This window comes from Ammospiza nelsoni, chromosome 5 (genome assembly GCF_027579445.1).
Source record: "Ammospiza nelsoni isolate bAmmNel1 chromosome 5, bAmmNel1.pri, whole genome shotgun sequence".
In the NCBI taxonomy this organism is placed as follows: Eukaryota; Metazoa; Chordata; class Aves; order Passeriformes; family Passerellidae; genus Ammospiza; species Ammospiza nelsoni.
The window spans coordinates 44,791,090-44,812,366 of record NC_080637.1 but is presented as its reverse complement, the minus strand read 5'-3'; the positions used below and the strand labels follow the sequence as shown (position 1 = coordinate 44,812,366).

General features: G+C 40.8%; 1 protein-coding gene across 1 annotated transcript; it reads right to left on the bottom strand.

Annotated features, from left to right (window-relative positions):
- Window positions 1–652: 652 nt before the first annotated feature.
- METAP2 (methionyl aminopeptidase 2) lies at window positions 653–18,118 on the bottom strand. The gene is made up of 11 exons (XM_059471573.1): window positions 17,879–18,118; window positions 16,966–17,067; window positions 13,501–13,566; window positions 13,048–13,150; window positions 7,666–7,827; window positions 5,811–5,992; window positions 5,631–5,725; window positions 5,450–5,546; window positions 4,816–4,919; window positions 2,486–2,601; window positions 653–1,370 (listed from the first exon to the last, which is right to left on the bottom strand). The coding sequence occupies exons 1-11, from the start codon at window positions 18,033–18,035 to the stop codon at window positions 1,118–1,120; spliced, it is 1,437 nt and encodes a 478-aa protein (XP_059327556.1). The 5' UTR covers window positions 18,036–18,118; the 3' UTR covers window positions 653–1,117.
- Between the last annotated feature and the right edge of the window lie 3,159 nt (window positions 18,119–21,277).

The following is a 21,277-nucleotide window of genomic DNA, read 5'->3' as shown; positions in this document are numbered from 1 at the left end:
GATACAGCATTGGAAGACACATTGCATAGCCATGGGATTTAGTTTACCTTTACAAATGAGATTCAACAGTCAGATTTCACTGCAGCAGGAAGTCAATGACTTTTTATGTCAAGGAAACATCAAATACTCCAGATTATTTTGCCTGCATGAAGTAACTCTTAAAACCCAAAACTAAATAGTTTTCCTTGTCCCCACCACTTGTGCAATCAAATGTGAACTGTAAAAGGACAGGAAATCACATGAAATTTGACTCTGTGCAAGAGGGTATGCCAATGGCAAGGATTCTGTAGGCACATACACTAAAACTGAGTTGACTTCAGCCCAAAGCTGCATCTTGATGCCACCAGCAGCAGAGACCACCAGCTGCATTAATAGAGCTGAAGTCTAAACTAAAGACTAGCACACTCAAAACCCTTACCACACACCTTTACTGTAGTTGTCACATTTTGTCCTGTAAAGTGTTGATGACTTCTTGCCCTGTATCCCAGTACTGACAAGACTATTTAAACAAGCATGAAAGGCCAAGTTTCATATGAAGGGCAACACAAGGTCCAGTTTCAAGACAAGAAATGGCAAATCAAGTTTGCAAAATATTTAATAGAGCAGTTTCCCAGTGGACTCCTGACCAGAATCATAACCAGACTTCTAAAAATTATATATATTTTCAGATTTGAAAATTTATCTTTATTTTTTACAAAATGGATTCCAGGAAGTTTAAAAGGCAATATCATAGAGGACTGGGGCGCAGAAATCAGGTGTAGTCATTCAAAGCATTCAAGTAGGAATATGGTCATATAAATATTTGAAAAGCATCTTTTATCATAAATGTTCAGAACAAAATGGATAACTCATTCCAAACTAAAAATTGAGCTTTATAGCACGTATTTCCCTGAACAGAAAAAATAAGTAACTTTTGAAATATTTCTAAAGGCCTGAAAGCTTTTTTTCCATGGTTAGTTACAATTAGAAGACTTGCCTTAGATTAAATTCCTTCCTTTCCAAATACGGAAAGTATTAACATCGGTCCACCGTTCAAACAGACAACGTGTTGCAAATGAATTCTGGCAGAGTATGTTCCAAGACAGCCTGGATACAAAGGTGCTGAGGTGGCTCTGAGTCAGTAGTCGTCGCCCCTGCTGACGACCTCCTTGCAGGTGGGGCGCAGCAGGATGGTGTGCTCGAACTGCGCCGTGTAGGAGCCCTTGATGTCGCACAGGGGCGGGTAGGGATCCACGATGCCCAGGTCGCACAGGTTCTTCAGCGCCATCAGGTACTTGCTCTCCCCCAGGCGATCCAGCCACCGCCGGCAGAAGGCAAGAGTACCAAAGTTTTCGTTGATAACGTTCAGCAGGTGCTTCGCTCTTGGAAGCCTTGGAGGGAGAAAACCAAACAAGAACGTGTTGGAGAATTCAGAGATATCACCAGCATGCACTCACTACAGAAATAGTGCACACCAACTAAGAATAAGGTTAGACTGCAAGGTCTTTTCAGAGTGCCTAGACTTGGGATGTCTCTCTACATCAGTCCCATGCTCTCTTTAGAAAATGAAGTGCACTCTCCTCATGCAAATAGATATCCTTCAAAACAGACTGTGAACCTATCTGCAAGCTAAACTAAACACAGGGACAGAAATCTCTCTCTTAAAAATAAAAGGACATTTCATTTTATAAAGAAAAACAGAATTCTTCCTGATTCAGAGTGGTCAGTCATCTGCACTAATTTTGGAAGAAGGTTGGTGGTTTAAAATGCTGAGTTTTCACTTCTGAAGTAAATACTCAGTAAGCTTTTTATTAATATTTCTTACAATATACAGACATAAAAAATATATATATTTATAGATCTTCTAAAAACTAAGCTTAGTTGCAGTCAAGCAGTTCCTTTGCGATCTTTAGTCTAATTCCTCCTATCCTCTCTCACACTCCTGGTATGTGCAATGGAAAAGCATGTCTGCCTGCTACGTTTCTGACCAGAGTGGTCTTTGTTTCAGAAAATATGTTGCACTCCTACAAATGCCAAAATGCAAACTCAGTGAAATTAAAAATGAGGAATTTCTTCTTTTTACAGCTATACACTAAAACAAAAACTCAAAACTCTCAAAATATCCATGAAATAAAACAGATGGCACAAATAGCTTAATAGATTCTGAGAACAGCAGCAAGACAAAGATTGTGACACACAATCACAGTACAGATACTGACTAAAAAAACCCACTATACATTTAATACACAGGTGAATGCACAAATATAATCTATATATTATGAATCATAAAAAAAATAATGGCAGGAAGATTGTATTCACAAAACATATTTTCTCCATTTTCAGTTTCTTGGAAATAATTCTGTGTTATTCCACACTAACAATGAGAGTGTATTTTGTAACAATATTGCTAGTATTGCCAGCCTTAATTAGTGAAGAACATGCATTGTATCAAATTTGAATCCCAAGGGGGTGGTAGCTCTATCAAAATACACCAACAAAATCCAACCTTATTGGCACATGGCCGACATCAAAGTTCTTCATGTAATGAGAACACTCCATATCATCATGAACAACGCCTTTTCCTGTGCTACCAAAGGTTTCTATGGCATACACTTCACCTTCCTAAGGAGAGAAAAAAGGAACATGGTGCAATAGGAAAATGTGACATTGTGTCATTGTGATAGAACATTTCAGTATTACACTTCTGAACATGAGTCATTAAATGGGAATAGATTCAATTGTCAAATCAATGTAGAAGAAAATTCAGCATGGAGATTTCACACATTAGAGTTACAACTACCATCAACTATTTACATTAGTAGCATTTTATTTCAAGCCAGAAGCATTAGCATGTCTCTAGTCACAATTTCTCAAAGTCCTTGCAGTTAAAACATTGTCAAGGCATACATCTAACACAGCTAAGAGACTACTTTTGCTACCTGGAAGTACTTCTGTGCTATTCAGGTATAAGTCCTAGGATATATGTATAGTTTAGACATAGCAAATAGATGCTGATTACTGACACATACTGCCCAATTTCTGCAAGAATTTTCTGGTAACAGGTGCTAGTATATACCCTTAACCTGCTCATTTTCATTCCACAAGATGAATTTCTTGAAGAAATGAAGGTGATACATATATATCTGCAAGGGCATTATCAAAATTCTAGCCAAGAACATACTGAAATGCCATTATACAAACTCATTTCTGCCAAGTGCATTCACACATCCTTAACAGCAGGACTATGACAGGGACTTAACAAGCCATGGCATCAAACACTGATGGACACTATGAGTTCACTGTGTATTTTATTAAGCTGCTTTTAAAGTCAGCAGCCCAGAATGAGAAGCCGTATGAAAAGCAGTAACAGGCTACAAATTCAAGACAAACTTTTGAAGACGTCCCTGAATATTCAACTGACTCATTTAAAAAACCAACCCTCAAAAAGCCCCAATGTTGCCACAAGATTCACTTAAAACCCACTTTTTCTGAATAAGGATCATCAGAGGCTCTGTTAGTCACAAAAAACTCCCTGGATTGCAGTTTGATACTATAATTAGCACAGTACAGCAAGACCTTGGCTATGCTTCACATTCTTCATTGTCAACTTCACCGTACTTAACGATGTACAATTGTGTCCTAAGTAACCTACAGAGGCTGAAGAAATTAGAAAAAGTCTTCTCCCCAAAGCCAAGCCATTAACTAAGTCAAACTAAGAAGAACACACAAGTTTTTCTATCTTCCTTTTCCAATACTCTTAATCCCTTTGCACAGTCTTATAGATAAGATAATTTAAACTTTGTCTTTTTGTGCACATCATAGGTAAACAACTATGATACAAGTTTTGGGTGATGAGAGTGAGCCTACCCCAAAAAACAATCCTGTCCAGACCACACTTGTGCCTATTCAGCTCTGACAAGCCTCATCTATCCTGATAGACTTACTGGTGATCATTAGTGATGAAGCTTAGAATAAAATTAAAAGCATCTTGTCTCATCACCCATCTTTTAAATCTTATCTTATGAGAACAAGAGCTTCAGTGACAATGATGGCTAAATCTCAGGCTCCATGTTTGAATACTGCCTTCCCAACTGGTACTTTATCACATCATGTACAGCCATTGCCCTTTCCCTGCTCCAGAACACTACCCAAACATCATCTTTGAACTAGCCTCTCACATTAACTACAAATACACTTAATTACTTTGTATCTGCAGAGAAAAACTACATTGGAAGCTTTTCAAGAAAAATACTCTATCTAACAGTACTCACAAAAAGTTATCCAAAACTACACTTCAGATGTGTTCATCAAGAATTACCTGACTGAGAGAAAGTTTCATTAGAAAAGAAACAAACAAGGAGTATGAATGACCTGCAAGTCATTCAGGAAAACTCTCATTTCCTGAATTCCAGTTCACCCCTAAATGTGAATTCCTTTTCATGTTGCTTTTCTTTTCATGAATGTTCCTAATGCAACATTCCAACACTCCATTAATAACATATACACACAGAGAAATAAATATGTAGGAGTTTTAGTAAGGATTACTGTGGCATTCAGATTTCAACAGTGGTGGGTTTCTTTTGGTTTGTTTTTTAAACAGCAGTATTCCAAGGCTTCAGTTTCAGGAACTGTTAGATACCTGAACACTCCAGGGCTAAAATGAAGAAGGCACTGAGACAGAACTACTCCTGTACAGGAGCATTACACATTACAGCACTTATTCCACTGCAATTATTCACCAGAATGACAAAAACTACAAATGAGAAGTGCACAGAAATACTATTCTTGCAATGATACTGGGGAAATTTAACAGAAGGAATAAAGAACTCAACTGACCTCCATTCTTGTGGCTTCTCCTCCTTTCACAATGGGTACTGTTTTTCCTGCATGTATCCTATAGGGCCCAATGGAGTGTCCGTTCAAATTGCGGATTGGCTTCACTTTGGAAGAGAACATGAATATTACAGGCAATTTCCTAACAAATGGTGATCCCTTTAGGGCAATTTGGTTTGTTATCCCACATTCAAAGTGTGATAGTGAGTCATCATAGTGCACAGGAACCAAACACAGAACTATCCACTATCTTGTACAAACACCAGCCAAACCACAGGATAGTTTTGTAGGCTTTAGCAAGGCTTCATTATTAAAGAGCAGCAACTCCAACAGTAATAAAAGCTTATTAATAAGCCAAACAGCAAGTATCAAATTATCTGCACAGTTCAAAACTGCTGTTTAGCATTCATCTTATCATCTTATCTGTTAAGAGATGCAATACTTGGAAGTATAAGCCAAGAACGTTTCTCCAAAGGAAAGGCAAGCCAGCCACAAACATGTATTTATGCAAGACCCACACCATACTTCTAGCAGAAAAGTCTTTTCAATATCTTATGTTGAAATCAATATTTATACAAATTGATATACAGATTCACACTTCTAAAACAACTATCCCTATATGAAGAAAATAACTTGCCTTGGTATGTTTTGCCATCAATTTCAACTTCATAAGACTCCATAACTTCTTGTATGGCCTCTCCCACATCACAGAGACGTACATCTATTCCAGCACACTGAAAAGAAATGCAAATATAAATGGAAAAGAACACAACATTTACTGAAGAAGTCTTTGTAAATTACTTACATAAGGATCATACCTTTATTCCAGTATTTGTGGCATCCTTTACAGCTTGTAGTAGTCTGTCATATTTTGGATTGAATGTGACTGTAAAAGCACAGTCAATAATTCGACCTGAAATCAGCAGAAGTTAAGTTAGCTCCACAGTATTTGCACCGAAGAACATTCTCAAAGTTTTAATTAATAAATGAAAACTGACCACTAATATGTGTTCCAAAATCTATTTTGCAAATATCATTGTATTGCAGGACTGTTGGATCTCCAGCATTGGGAGTGTAGTGGGCAGCACAATTATTCAGAGAACACCCCGTAGGAAATGCAAGACCTGCATTTAAACCATTTTCTTTTATCAGCTTACGTGAGCAGTCTTCTAGTTTTTCACTGAAAGGCAGAGGGGAGGGAGAAGAAAAAAAGAATAGGACAGTTGTCATTAGTATTTCTTATGACGATTTCAAATAAATCAATGCAAGAACAAAACCTCAGAAAAATATTAAAGCAAATGTTTTTATATCAAAATAACTATTTGTGTGCTAAGTAGACAGACAACTCTAGGCTGAAAAACATAGGCACAACACAACAATCTTCAGCTCTTTGTGTTGTTTCCTCTACCCTTTCTTAGGCAAAAATGAGCCCTTCTCTATTGTTTTTAATTTAAGTTTAAAATATTTATCCTTACAAGGTACATTTAACCAATTCTTCCTGAACAGCAGAGGTTAGACAACCAAAGTTTAGGCAAATTAAATGCATTCTTTATAATTACTGTGATTTAAAAGGTGGTGGGAAAAAGGAGGTAAAGCCTCTTATTTATTAAAAAACTGATTATAAAAGGACTTTTTTTTAAAAACTGAGTGGTAACTATGATAAAATAAAACCGTGTGAGACTAGCCTTTGTTTTTTGGTTTTGTCTAACCTCAAGATGCTAGCTACTGCAAATCCACAAATACACATCCAACAGTGCATTCTCCTTCAGTGTCAGTGATTGAGGTAAACTGCAGCTCACTGCAGTGCACCAAACTCTGATTTTAAGAAAGCCAGAGAAATATGAAAAAAGAGAGCATATTTTAATCAGCAAGGCCCCACAGTGTGAGGTACTTTAGCAAGAACAGTCATGTTTTGAAGAAATGTGTGCTTAGAACAGCCAAACTGTATAATTCACTAAAACAGATTTGTTTCACCCAGACCAGTGAGCTGCCTTTCTTCTACTTTCCCTCATGGCATATTATGTCTTTCTGTTATCCTTGCACAGTTACCTTGGGGATCAGCTCTCATTAGCTTTCTTACTATCCTACTCTTGTCAGCACAGTCCTCAGTCACACCAGGCTGAAAGCACCTGATTTTGGAAGCTAAACTGTTCTGGATCAGTGCAGTACTTGGACAGTAGACATTCAATCTAGATAAACTGAAGGACAGAAAAAGTAATAGTTGGAAGAGTCACGAAAATCAGTCCAGGCTAATTCTTTCTTTAAACTTAATTAAATTCACATTCATCCGAATCCATTTGCTCAGTTATTTCTTACTAACTGAGAATAATAAAAACCCCACTGTGCTTCCACCAGAAACAGCAGTCAGTCAAAGAAGACTAAACATAGTCCAAACCTTCCTGCCCTGGACTGATTACACAGCCATGCTGGTTTTATGCCTCCTATCCTTGCCCAGTCCCCAGCACAGACTGCATCTCACTGTCCACATGCCATTTCATGACAATTCTGGCAAGCAGCAGCAGTGCTGCTATTGCTGCTTCTCCCAGCACTGCTGCAGAGTAGCAAAGGCACTGAAAACTAAATGAAGCACATAATCAAAGTACATGAACATTATGGAAAGCTTAGTTTAAAATTCAGTATAATCCCAGGCCCTGTAAAGCTGCATAAGCTAAAAATGCAAGAAGAAGCTTAAAGGAAATAATTGGCAACAGTGGTTGTGTACTTCAAACACAAATCTCCTCAACATTCATTACACAGTGAATTAAGCGCACAAAACTGAGGCTAAATTTCTCCCTCTGTGGAAAATGAAGAAAAATCTACAGCACAGGTCTTCTAGAAGATGTGTGTCCTTACCAGATTTCTATCATTGTCATTCCAGGTTTTATCCAGCTCATAACATATTTCCTCACTTGTCTGTGTGCCTCTGCAGCCTCCCGAAAATCATTCCAGATTTCCTCACTGGCTTGGTCTAGTGCTTTCTTTTCTTCACTAGTTGTTCTCCAAGCAGCAGTTCGCCTTGAAAATAAAGGAAATGTTTTAAACTAGTTACTGTAATCACAGCAGTCATTACAACTTCTGTCTAAAGCCTGCAAAGTGTTTATTAACCAGTCAGGTCTACATTCCCCTGTGTAAGAAAAGATCCTGATTTATACAATTTTCAGAATAAAGGAAGCCTATTAAAAAAAAATAAATAAAAAATCTATCAGTACCACAGGCTAACGGTTGTGCAAGGCAGTAACATCCTACCAAAGGCCCAGACAAGCAGAGTGCTTGAAGGATGCCCAAGTTTTCCAAGACACAGAACAGGCGCACAAATTTCATAGTAATATCTGCAAGTCCACCTTAAGTTCAGCAGGGCAAAAAACTGCATCAGGCTCTACTCATGCAAAAATTTTTTTAACAATCTTATTCATTCAGACAGCATTGTTCCTGTATAGAGATGAACCTCAGCACTGTGGTGTGGCTGCTTGGCCCAGAAACTGCTGCTGACACAGACAATAAGCATCTTCAAAATTTAAAAGCTTGCAGTTCCAGTATTATTTTCAGTCACGCTCAGAATATTTAAGTAATAACACCTAACACAGTGCACGGTAAGTATGACACAGGCCAGAATGTTACTTTCTAAATGGGCTGGATGGTGAATTAACATTTGTTATGGGAGAGCACCACTCATTGTGGCTCTTTGGTAGGCTCATAGAACAAAGACAGAAATAGTTTTTAATACAGGATTAAGTATAAGATTAGCTTTGAATATATTTTGTATTATGCAAAATCCAATGTGACTAAGGTTCCATGAAAGCAAACAAACAAAAACATAATTAAAGTACTCCAATAACTGTCAGAACTTAGCTAGAAGACTACTCTGACTACAAAGTAGAGATAACCCTTCAAATGGTGAAGCTGTAGCCACACAATAGTGCAAAAAACGCTAGAGATGACTCAAAGAACTCTGTACATGCTATGCCAGACAAAAAGTACTAGAACAATACACTGCTACACATGCTAGCAGGTGGGTCTTCAAAGAAAATGGGTGGTGGAAAAGATGGACCAAAGATGCTGAAATACACTGATTTTCAAATTTAGAAATTAATGCAAATGAGTTGATTTTAAGCAAACAACTGAGTAGACAGAGTGTAAAGGATTAGCTTTTGAAATCCAAAGGTGTAGCTTTTTACCTGTTTCACAGACACGTATCTTAGCTCCACTCTGAGTTTCCCTTACAGCCAAGAAACTGGTACAAGTGAACCAAGGGACTATGCCCTTGAGTTTTGCTGCATTTTGAACTAAGAATATATACTTATATACAGATTTATAAGTATATATATTTATACTGAGTATTTCAGTATAATAGTTGAAAAGATAAAGGAGGATAACAGGCTATTCCATTAATCTTTCTCAGGATGATCAGAGGACACAAAATATTTTGAGACCCTTTTGCTTGTTTCCATTGAACTTTCTGCTTCTTTTCAGATAAAAGTGTAAAGCAGAAATCCCACATTTACCTTTCTGAGCAGTTTTCTTGCTCCAGTAGCAAGCATCACACATACTACCCCTACAATTTGCCTCAATCCAGCAAATACCAAGAAAAGAAAGCAGCGTGCTGTAAAACCTGGGCTCCTGCCAGCACAGTAGTCACTGAAGATGGAAAAGGTGCACTGCAGAAAAACACTGGGGACAGAGACTCAAAGATCCTTTCAGACTGTTCTGGATTCCAGCAGCGAACAACCCTTGGTAGCAAGAATTGCTGACAGAGTCTGGGCAGCTGCTCTGCCATCTGTCACAGATTGGAGTGCAACTCCAGCAAACTGGCAGGAAGCCATCCTCACTCTGTCTTACAGTATTTCAGCATATTGTCACTTCACACAAGTCAAGCGGGGGACAGAACTGCCTCTACGTGTTAAAACACTGTAGCAGACCCAAAGCATTGTGCTGAAAAAGCTGCACTACTGCCACCTGGGAGCTCAGCAAGGGAGGCAACAAGAACTTCTGCTGTGGCCTAAGCACTTCAGGACACATGAAAAATCAGCTGGTCAGATGAAGGCCTCATGCCAAACACAAGTCCTCCCACAGGTACATGAGCTAACACAGGTACATGAGCTAACAAGCTTTTTTTCCCCTAATGTGCTGCCTGTCACATGTCAGCTGAAGGAATTCAACTCTTGTCCAAACCATTTGGTCCAGCTTTTTACTCCAGTTCACAGCCTGCAGTTTTCACCAGGACAAATCCTTACAGGATCACACTGTAATTTAAATTATAGTGATCAAAGAAATCCAGAAAAGCATTTCCTCAGATTATCTTCTCCCAGATAAAGCAGTCATGCTGGAGGGAAGGGATGCCATCCAGAGGGACCATTACAAGGTTGAGAGGTGGACCTGTGTGACCCTCATGACGTTCAACAAGGCCAAGTGCAAGGTTCTGCACCCTGTCCTGGGTCAGGACAATCCCCTCACAAACACAGGCTGGGTGAAGAATGGATTGAGAGCAGCTCTGAGGAGAAGGATTTGGGGATGTTGGTGGACAAGAAGCTCCACATGACCAAGCAATGTGCACTGACAGCCCAGAAAGCCAAATCACACACTGGGTTGCATCAAAAGCACCGTGGCCAGCAGGTCAAGGAAGGTGATTCTACCCCTCTACTGCGACCTCACCTGGAGTATTACATTCAGCTCTGGGGCCTCCAAGATAAGAAAGATGTGGAGCTGTTTCAGTGAGTGCAGAGAAGGGCCATTAAAATGATCATGGCTGTGAGCACCACTCCTGTGAAGACAGGCTGAGAATAGCTGGGGCCCTGCAGCCTGGAGAAGAGAAGGCTCTGGGGAGACCTCAGAGCACCTTCCAGAACCGGAAAGGGAGAGCTTTTTCCAAGGTCATAGAGTAACAAGACAAGAGGCAATGGCTATAAACTGAAAGATGGTAGGTTTAGATTAGAAGCTAGGAAGAATTCATTTACTGTGAGGGTGTTAAGGCACTGGAACAGGCTGCCCAGAGAAATTGCAGAAGGTGTCCCTGCCTATGGCAGGGGGGTTGGAACTAGCTCATCTTCAAGGTACATTCCAAAGCAAACCAGTCAGTGACTCTGTAACAGCAAACAGGCAGAAACAAATAGGCAGGGTCAAGAATTCCTGAATTCTACTTTAACAGAATTGGTGTACCATGAAATACTGCTTATTTATTTTCTGCCCTCCCGGTTGTATAATTTCAAATTCCCACATCTGCAAGAAAAAACACAAGCTTCAAAAAAAACCAAAACAACCTCCCCCGCCAAACAACTGGAGATATAAAAATGTTAAACCTGTTAGTCTGTTGTCTATGGAAGCATTGATTCTCTGCTATTATTTTTAGGCTGAAATTTGAATGACGCCCACTTCTAGCTGAACTTCTCACACAAAATACACAATTGTGGGTTGATGAGAGGTAACTTTAGAAAGCACATGACATTAACAGTTAAGAACAGAAGTGCAACTCTTAAAAAATCAAAGGCAAAACCCTACTGACCTCAGCATGAATAAGACATGGCACAAAAATGCTCCACCAATATATAAAATGAAGGAATTACTCAGAATATGAAATGTCCTGGCATTAATGTCAGCTACTAATTTAAGTAGTGGCTTATATTAGGAAATACTAAAGTAGCATAGCAAGATTTGAATATTTAAATTAGGAAGAAAACTAAGCACATATTTGCTTAAGCACATTACATGAGGAAACTATTTCAGGTTCCTTAGAAGCATATATTCCTCCATAGCAGAACATCAGGTCCAGAAAAGACACCCCACTTAAATCCTGTTATGAAAGGAGGTTTGTTTTTATGGCTTTTGTCCTTTTTCTTTTCAATAAAGAGTAGTTAAACCAGAGAAAATATTTTAATCTTCAATAGCTGAATATGTATTAGAGGTGTAAAAAGAGCGTGTTATTTGTTAATAAACTATGTACATGATGAAGTTGTTTATTATCTAGTTTTCTGGTTTAAATCATATACTTATGAACGTGGCCCAGGTTAAATACTAAACTCTTAAACATTAAAGAATCACTCCTGGATCAGCCTGCCAGAACTACCCTGTGCAAGCACTTCATTAGCATGCTGATGAAATGCTGCTCTTGGAAATTGTGTTCAAACTAAAATAATGAAAAAGAAGAAGCTTCCTTGAAAGCAAATTTTCCTCTCATAAAAATGAAACCATATTATCTGAACACAATTTATAGGGGGTACTGGAAGCATTACCTCTCTTACTTATTTTACTTACATTCCATGAGAAATAGGCATTGAGTTTAAATAACCAATAAAAACAACATTCCAGAGTACTTTTATTCTGAAGTAAAAGTCACTGAAATCTAGACAATGCTTTCAGACATACAAATATCTACCTACTCTCTCCCTTTGGTTTAAACTATTTTTTTAGAGCTTTGATTCAATATTTCCTGGAAGTCTAAAAGTTTCCAGTAATACCTGGTCTTTTCATTCAAGTTTGCATACAATTCAAGCTAATTCTGTGCCATGCATCCTCTGTTTCCCCCAGGTAAAATGTGACCTTCCACAACACTTCACATAGGAAAAAAAATCAGGAAAACTCATTCAAGTTGGTATGTCTTAGTTTCTAACAATGCACAAAGAAATAGCAGTCACCAGTAAAACATAAGGGTGCAGATCTCTGTTCCAGTGAGCCACTGGAAGCTGTTGGTTGTTTAGTGCAATTGCACGTTATTCCCACATCACTATGAGTTACAAAAACAGGTGAGGTTACAATAACTACACATTAATTCCAAGAGAGAGAGGCAAAGTACAGAATATACCATGTAGGCTTTTAAATTAAATGGACAGATCGGTATGTCTCTACCAAAAAATAAGTAGCAGAAAGTTGGCATCTCAATGGCCACAAAACTGCTGCATAATAGTGTCTCACCTCCCTGAATTTTAAACCTTCACTCACTTCTGATTCAGACAAAGTTTTTCTTACAAGCTGCCTGCTGAAAGTCTGTCAGCACCATGGGTCTCAAGGGCCTCCTGCCTCACAGCAATTCTGCTCATACTGGCTGCACCTTAATTAAAAGGGTAGGGAAAGACAAACATTTCTGGCCTGAAGACTGGTATTCACTGAGTTCCTTGATAATCCAGTTAAAGAAAAAAAGGGCAAACCCCAAAGTACATTACTCATTTTGTCGATTTAGTTGCACATTAATATTTTTTTCAGCACATCAAAATGAAAGCATTTCTTCCTTAAGCTTAAAACACTCACCCATCTTGTGTTGGTGGATATTCACATTCTTCTCCCTTTGGGAATACATTGCTGGGAAACAGATCACATATTGGAATAGAAGGTGGATCTGTCTGGACCTTAGCTGTGGAGTACAAGGAAGTGTTACACGTGGGACTCTGGAAATACTAACCCTCTCATTTCAACCATAAAAGTTAAACTGCAAAAGTTATTTAAGATCTCCTTAACTGGAATCTGGGCTTCTACCAAGACAACATTGTATCACAATGTCCTCATATGACTTCATTTAGCCAATGCTGGAGTCCAATGAATGCCCGCAATGGCATTCAGGGACACCAGAAAGAAGATAACTTGCCAGACTTAGCCTAAAAACGCAAACTGCACCCTTCAATTTGTTTCAGCTGCAAGACCAGCACTTGCACACACTTAATACCAAATATTCACATAGTCTGTATTTTTGTGCTTGATACCTACGTCCTTTCTTCTTTTTCTTCTTCTTCTTCTTTTTCCCAGTTGCTCCATCTCCTTCACCATCTCCATCTATAGGAAAGAAAGTGCTCAGCTGAACACAAAATAATCTTAAAAGAATCTATGTTTGAATAGAACACAACAACATCTGGACTATCTGGAAACACTTCTCTTACAGCAGAATTTAATGGATTAAAAGACAACATCCAGAAGCTGCCACCAAACCATCAGTATTTTCAGTCCCTACACCAAACACAGACCTAAGAAAATAGTTTTGAAACTTGACAACAAACATATCACCAAACAGAGGAAAAAAGAGAGCTCAGGTAAAGTGTTTTCAGAAAGTCCTACCTCATATTCCTCTGCTCTCAATTCAGGCAAATAGATGCATGGAATTGTTAAAGGACACTGTATTAGATACAACAGCTAACAAAAAGCTAGAAACTACTGCTTCCACCCCATCTTCTGATTCTCAGCTACAAGAACTTACTGTATCTGGAAAGGTAAAGACCCCAGAGAAGTAAAGATGCCAGCACTCTAGGCCAGGGTAAATTGAATCTTGAGATAACAGGGAAGGTCACAAACACCACTCTCAGCAAAAGCACTGAATGTGTGAGGTACAAGGTGGTCAAACACTGGAACAGGCTTCCCAGAGAGGTGAAGATGCCCCATCCCTGCAAATAGTCAGGGTCAGGCTGAATGGAGCTTTGGGCAACGTGGTCTGCCTGAAGATCACTGCAGGGCCTTGGACCAGAGGACCTTTAAAGGTGCCTCCAACCCAAAACATTCTATGAATCCATTCCAGTGGGAGGTTTCCAGGAGCACAGCAGGTAAGCACCAAGAATCAGCCACACCAATTACAGCCACATCTGGGAGGTAACAACACCCCTGCAGACTTCACATTTGGCAACATCTAATTCCTACTTACTTCATACTCAGTACTTCAGGTGCCATCAGCTACCTAAACCTTCTGGTGCTAACCACAAATTCTTTTCAAAGTAGACAAGTACTACTCATCTACATATAGAACATTTTCAACTACAGCAAGAAGTAAAATTAAAAGAACTTCTAGAATCAAGTCAGAGCATTCCATTTTGAGTCTATTTATCCAGAAGCTTGTACTTAAAAACCAAACCAAAACACTGACCAGCTGCTCCAGTCACTAAATTTCAAGCCTCTCATGATGGTCAATATCATCAGCAATTCTACGCCATGGTGAGTGCTGGAATTCTGCAGCTGGGGCAAATTTCAGTAGTGTCACTCCTGCCCCTCCCAGCTCATTTTGGCATTAGTATTTTAATTTAAGTTTCTGTAACAAACTGCAAATATAAATACTTTGTATCTATAACACGGTCCCAACCTACCAGATTCTTCATCAATCTGTATTTCATAGGCAACCAAAAATCCTTACCAGTGCATATAAATTTCTTTAAAATGTGATAACTTTTTGTTATGTCACATTTGTCCTGACCTTGAGCAATGCCCAAACCATTCATAAAGAAATTAATTAGGCATACTCCAGTTCATTCACCAAGAGATTTCTGGATTATTTTTTCAAAGGCTAGGCCTAAACTGAAGAGAAAAAAAAACCCCAGCATTTCTTAAATATTGCTGCTGTTGGTATCTGGGTATTGTAGCTCTTTCATACATCACTGCACGTGAAACTGCCAACTGTGAGCCAAAGCAGCCCTGCCTATGCTTTCATGTCCTTGAAGGCTACTGCAGACTAACTGTGCTGCCAGAAACAGAACTACTGCATCTACCAACACTGTTTGTCTTCAGCTTACTTAGCTGCTAAGGAAAATAAATTGTCACCAGAAAAGCAATTTCAGGTCTTTGTGAAACAGAACTCCAACCTTGTATCATTTTGGTATAGCCATTTAATAACTTTGCACAGTATCATGCAAAAATGTTACATATCAGCATATTTTAATATGGCCAGGGAAATCCAAAGAGCACTTGCTAATCTCCCCTAGAGTTCAAAAGTTAGTCTCCTTTTTGAGGCCACCCAGTTACAGGCTTATCAAGAGGAAAAAAATAAAAAGCAAAAGGGAGTAGGTATTTTATTGACTTTAATCTAATGCAGCATGTCTTATAAAAACAATTCTGAAACTACACAATTAAGATGGCAAATAGTGACAACCAGTACAGGCAAGAACACAGCTGTCTTCAAAACACTTCAATTAGTTATAATTTTCCTGCAAAAGCATCAGTTTTACTAAAAACACATCCAAGTCTAATATGTGGGGAAAAAAAGAGATTATTAATTCAGTCATAGCATCACTTCATTGTTTTATGCTTTCTAATACTGTAACACAATTACTAATACTGTAAAGAGGCTAGGAGAGCAGAGCATTTGATCTGCAACCAGCATTGTTATTTCTTCCAAGACAGAACTCTAACTATTCTCATGATTTCAAAGATTTCTTTCTACTGCATACAGTTTTCACCACCCTCCTCAATACTTCTTCCTAAAGTTGCAATGATGGCAAAGCACATACTGCACTCATTTCAACTCCACAAAACAAGCCATAAGAACAGATTTCTATGCAAGGTACCTGCACTAAACTTGATGCTGCAGATTGGTAATGGTCAAAGATAAATTTGTTACTTAATATGTCTCAGCACTCTGATTGAATTTTTTAAAACTTCCATTCCCAATTCATTAAAATGACATTCTGGAAGGACAAATTCCAGCAAGTGAACTAAGAAGATTTCTAAGCAGACTGCTCAAAGTGTTGAGCCAACTTTATATGCTAATTCAGAAAAATGACACTAAATTACCACTTTAAGAAATGTGCTTTCTGAAACATCCATTTCTGTAGAGAACCATCCATCAAACCAAAGGAAATAAAGCACCTTAACTGGATCTCCCTACAGAAAAGATGGACTTGGTCTGGATTTCAATAGAGACACTTTCAAGGTTCTGGCTTAGAAAACCAGCTACACAGCACAAGCAACATCCAAAGTGTGTGTCTTGCTTATGTATTAATTTTCCCCCAAATTCAATTTCAATTAAAAATTATAATTACAGATGAGCAGGTTTCAAGTCACTGGTAAAGACTGTAAAACCTATTAATTAAAACACTCCCTTGAAATTTTCTCTGTATGTTTCAAGCCAAGAATAAGAGACATAATTTGGGACATAAATGTCTACTGGCTGTGGTAATGCAAGTGAGAATGATTTATAGCTTACCTTATCTCAAACTAAACACTGCCCTTCAGCAGGTAGATCCTTGAAAACACAAACTTTAACAAAGCCTGTATTGCTGTTACTTTTATATGTACACCTGTGTGACAGCAAAACCATTGACAAAAAGTAGAAACTATAGATAATTGCATCTCACCTCTCTAAAAACAAACCCAACCAAAATCGAACCAAGACATCTGTAAACAGTCTGTTAAAAGGGAGTCTTGGAAGAAGGTGAAACTGGAAATAAAATAGAAAGAGAAAATAGAAGTTATACTTGCCATCATCATCATCATCTTTTTCTTTCTCCTCCAGGGCTTGCTTGTCCAATTGTTTTGCTACATCATCAAGAGCACCTTCCATTTCTTTATCAGTTTCTTGTCCTGTTTGTAAAGTTAAAGTATGACTTACTGTAAAACACTAGCTCCATGTTAGTAACCAAGAGCCCCCAAAGCTTTATAAAAACATTATGTTGTACTCAGCCCACAGACACCTGAGCACCCAATGCCTTTCTGTGTCTTAATGCAGCCCCAAAGTGTAAGGCTGCAGAACAGCACAGTGACAGGTGCTGTTAATGAAACCTGCATATAAAGGTACATTAGCCTGACACTTCTGATTACTTTTTTCTGCCACGGTAACTAATTCTTCTTCCCATAGCAGCAGCCTGCTCTGGTGAGATAATATGGGCGTGAGGTAGATAATTATAAACGCACAGCACGATCATGGCTAACTGATGGCCTGCTAAAACAAACCCAAACCATCGCGCCTTTACGCTATTTGCCCAGACTTGCTCCAGCTCTCCCCGAGAACTTGGGAGGGGTGCAGAGCCTCCATCAGGCGGGATGACTTTTACAGCGGCAGTCCTACACCCTTCTCCCCTCGGGGCAGAGGAGAGGGCGAGGGAAGCGGTGCCTTCTCTTGCGCACATCGGAGCGGGGAGGACACTCCGGGCATGCTCCGGGCACCGCCAGCCCCTCCGAGCCGCGGGGATCCCCCTCAGCCCACACCGCTGCCAGGGGCCGGGACAGCGGCCTCGGCGGTGCCCTGCACCCGCACGCCGGGACCCTTGAGCCCGCCGGGACCCCTGAGCCCCCCGCGCCCGCGCACAGCCGCGCCCGCTTCCCGGCGTGCGGCCGAGGCCCCTCACGCCGCCCAGCCCGTCAGCGCGGGGTCGCGGCGCAGCCCGGCCCTTACCCGCAGGGCCCGCTCTGCCCTTCTTCTTCTTCTTGCGCTTCTTCTTGGCGCCATCGTCGGCGCCGAGCCCGGCCGCGCCGTCCCTGTCCTCGGGCTCGGGGGGCAGCTCGCCGTTCAGGTGCTGCTCCTGCTCCTCCGCCCGCCCCACGCCCGCCATGTCGCCGCGGCCGCGCCGCCTCACGCGCACGCAGCGAGCCGCGGAGAGCGGCGGGGCCGGCGCTACGCTCTGTGGTGCGCGCGGGGCACGCCGGGACGGCGGAGGACTCGGCCGGGAGGGCGGCAGGGGCCGGGCCCTCCGCCGCGCACGCGCGCCGCCGCCGGGGTGCGCGCGCGGGCCCGTGAGGGGGAGGCGGGGCCGGGGCCGGGGCCGGGGCCGGGGCCGGGGCCGGGGCCGGGGCCGGGGCCGGGGCCGGCTGCGCGGAGCGATAAAAAATGGAAAGGAGAAATCTCGTAAAAACAGCCCTTTCCCTCAGGAGGAACAGCTGCTACGGTCCCCTACAGCACGTAAGAGTGTTAGGCTTTTACATTTGAGGGCACTGAGGAAATGTGACTAACGCGAGAGATAACTGGTGTACAGAATGAAAATAATACAAGGGGAAAAAAATCACTTGTTCCAAGTCACATAGAGCAAAAAAGGAAAGATTATAATACATGATAAGGACACGGCCTTGTCCCATTTCCACTACACTGTAGAAAACCAAGGCAAAATGTCAAATTTGCCAGCATCCACTAATGAAGTATTAAATCAGCCCAATCCTTAAAATTCATTTACTGAGTTTACACTTTTCACAGGTTTTCTACTAGTATAACCATGCTGGCTGAAAAATACTTTTCCTTCTTCCTATACTTGAACATAGCACGGTATAATATAGTGCCATTATCATTTATAACATATAAAGGTTAAAAACAGGCCTGGTGTTGCACAGCTATGCTTTAAAATGCTTCTGCAGGCAGGCTTTGGTAGGGAGAGCTGGTAATGCCTGGTTCCTCACTGAGGTACAAATTCTGCCCCCTTGGCCCCACCCAGGCTGGCTGGTTCCATCTGCCCCTTCCCTGGCTCATACCCATGGGCATCTCCTCACTCCTGGCCTGATACAATTCCCAGCAAGAACAGAGCTCAAAAGGACTGAGCTAATGCTGTAGTACTGACCAAAGGCCATCCTGCTCCAGCAAGTGTCATGGCAGCATGATTTCCATGCACTGCTCTCACACTGACAATGGATGACACGATAGCATGTGCACTAACACTGCCTACAGCACTCTGGATTTATTGCTTTCTATTCTAGTCTTCTAATTAGGTAGAAGCAGAATCTACAGAGCTGGTTTAGATTGGGGTTTTATTGTGGATGGGGGCAGGAGAAAGGGGGAAGCGTCAATGTTCAAATTCCCTGAATTCTCCATTTTGAGTCATCTTACATCTTCCTGTTGTGTGTTTATTGTAGTTGGGCACTGTAATGGTCCCAGGATATCTGACAGCAGTGATTTTGTGGTTTGCTTTAGTCCATTAGTCTCTCATACATCAGACTGCTCTACCCCTTGCTCTGACCCCTGCAGTGCCTTTGAAAGCCTGAAAAAGAGTGATTGTGCTGCTGTTCCATTCGATCTGGTGTGTGCCAAAATAGGTTGCCAGACCGTGGATTTTGTTGACTCTGGAAGTGAAGTGACAGGTAAAGGAGTCCATAAAGTCTACAGAAGCCCAGGGAAGACAGAAGGGGACATACTGGAGACAGATAAAATAAGAATAAATCTCATGCAGAAGCTGCAAACATGAGATCTGGAAATGCATCAGAGGAAAAAAAAAATCACAAGCAGAATAAATGTTTCTGTGGTCAGCTGAACTAACAAAGGCAGTTTTCTCAGAGCATTATTTCTTTCCATCCCAGAATGGACTCTGGCACCATTCGTAGTGATACCCCAACAGAGAGGGAGAGATGGCTGGTGCCACATGGCTCAGCAGTTTGGCCTGTCTCTGTTTAGGTGGGGACATTTCTTTGAGCTGCTGTTGTTTACTCAGCTGACGATTTTTGGACAGTGTGTCCAAGTGTCATTATGTTTGGGCATGTTATTCCACCAGTTTTGTCTGAAAATGAACCTTCACATAAACCTCCTTTCTTTAAAAGAGTAGGCTGAAAATAACTTGTAGAGTGGTGTCACACTTAACTCAACATAGAATGAAATAAAACCCAGCAGAGTGAAAGCAAGCTGTGAGTGAGCTAGAAAAAGCAGGATTAACCCAGGGTCTCTACAGTTTGAGATGGTGTTATTGGGACCCAGGCTGTGCTCATCAGGCCCTCAGGGGAGAGGGCACAGAGCAAAGTTAAGCATTTTCCAGGTTATGCTGCTTCCAGACCCAGAATTAGCACCATATATAAGAGAATGTGGATGACTAAGAGGGGAATATCATGATAACCAATGTGCAAAAATAGGAATGCTCTGTAAAAAAAATTGCAAAGTAGGAGCAAGAAGCTGGCCTGACTGCACTGGCAAAGCAAACATTAATGTGAACAGGCCCACAACTGGTTCCACATTCCCCATCTGGCTGCTTTAAGAGGGTCTAAGCTCATGGATGCAGAGGGTGAGACACACCTTGTAGAATGCCCTTACCAGCTCAGAGTTTTTTGTCCTTGTTCTGTTATTGCCAGTCAGCTGTTCCTAGTGTTTAATACACATTATATTAATGGATGCTATTTTCCCCAGTTGCAGGCTGTACTAGACAGCATGATAAGGTGAAAGTATCAGCCAGGCTGTAGGCCAGGAGACCTGTGAGCACCATTTTGAGCTGGAGGTTTTTGTTTTCTCACTATTTGTTTTTCTTAACCAGCCTCCCAGACATAGGCAGGCGGTGGCTGGGGAATTAAGGGAAGGGCTGAATGCAGTCCAAAGCATTCAGCAGGATTTGAAACACTTTTCTGAAAGACAACACAAAGAGTCACCTCCTCTTATTTTTCTTCTAAGGAGACTGCTCCAATTGCACTATTTTCCAAGCAAACACAGTTATGATCTTCAGAAAAAGACTTTTTTATTAGGGCATGTTGTGTTTTCTTTCGCGTTTTGTTTTCAAATCGTATGTAAGTGTCAAGAAATGGCATGGAATGGAGGGGGGAGCTGTCTGTCAGCTGTGGTTTAATCCTGGAAGGAGGGTGTGCAAGGACAGCTAGGGAGTAAGTGGCCTGTATCAGCCCCCAGAAGAGTTGAGCAGTGGGATGTTATATTTGTTTCTGTTTGTTTATTCTGGGACTGATGCCATTATTTATGTGTTTATGACACTTTAATACTCTTTTTCCTAGCTGAGGGCCAAAACTCATAGTCCTTGCTCAGCTGTAAAAATTCACTGAAGTCAATGGGAAATTTTTTTTTGACTAGAGGTTTAATACTAGGCCTAAATGCTGTAGGTAGACA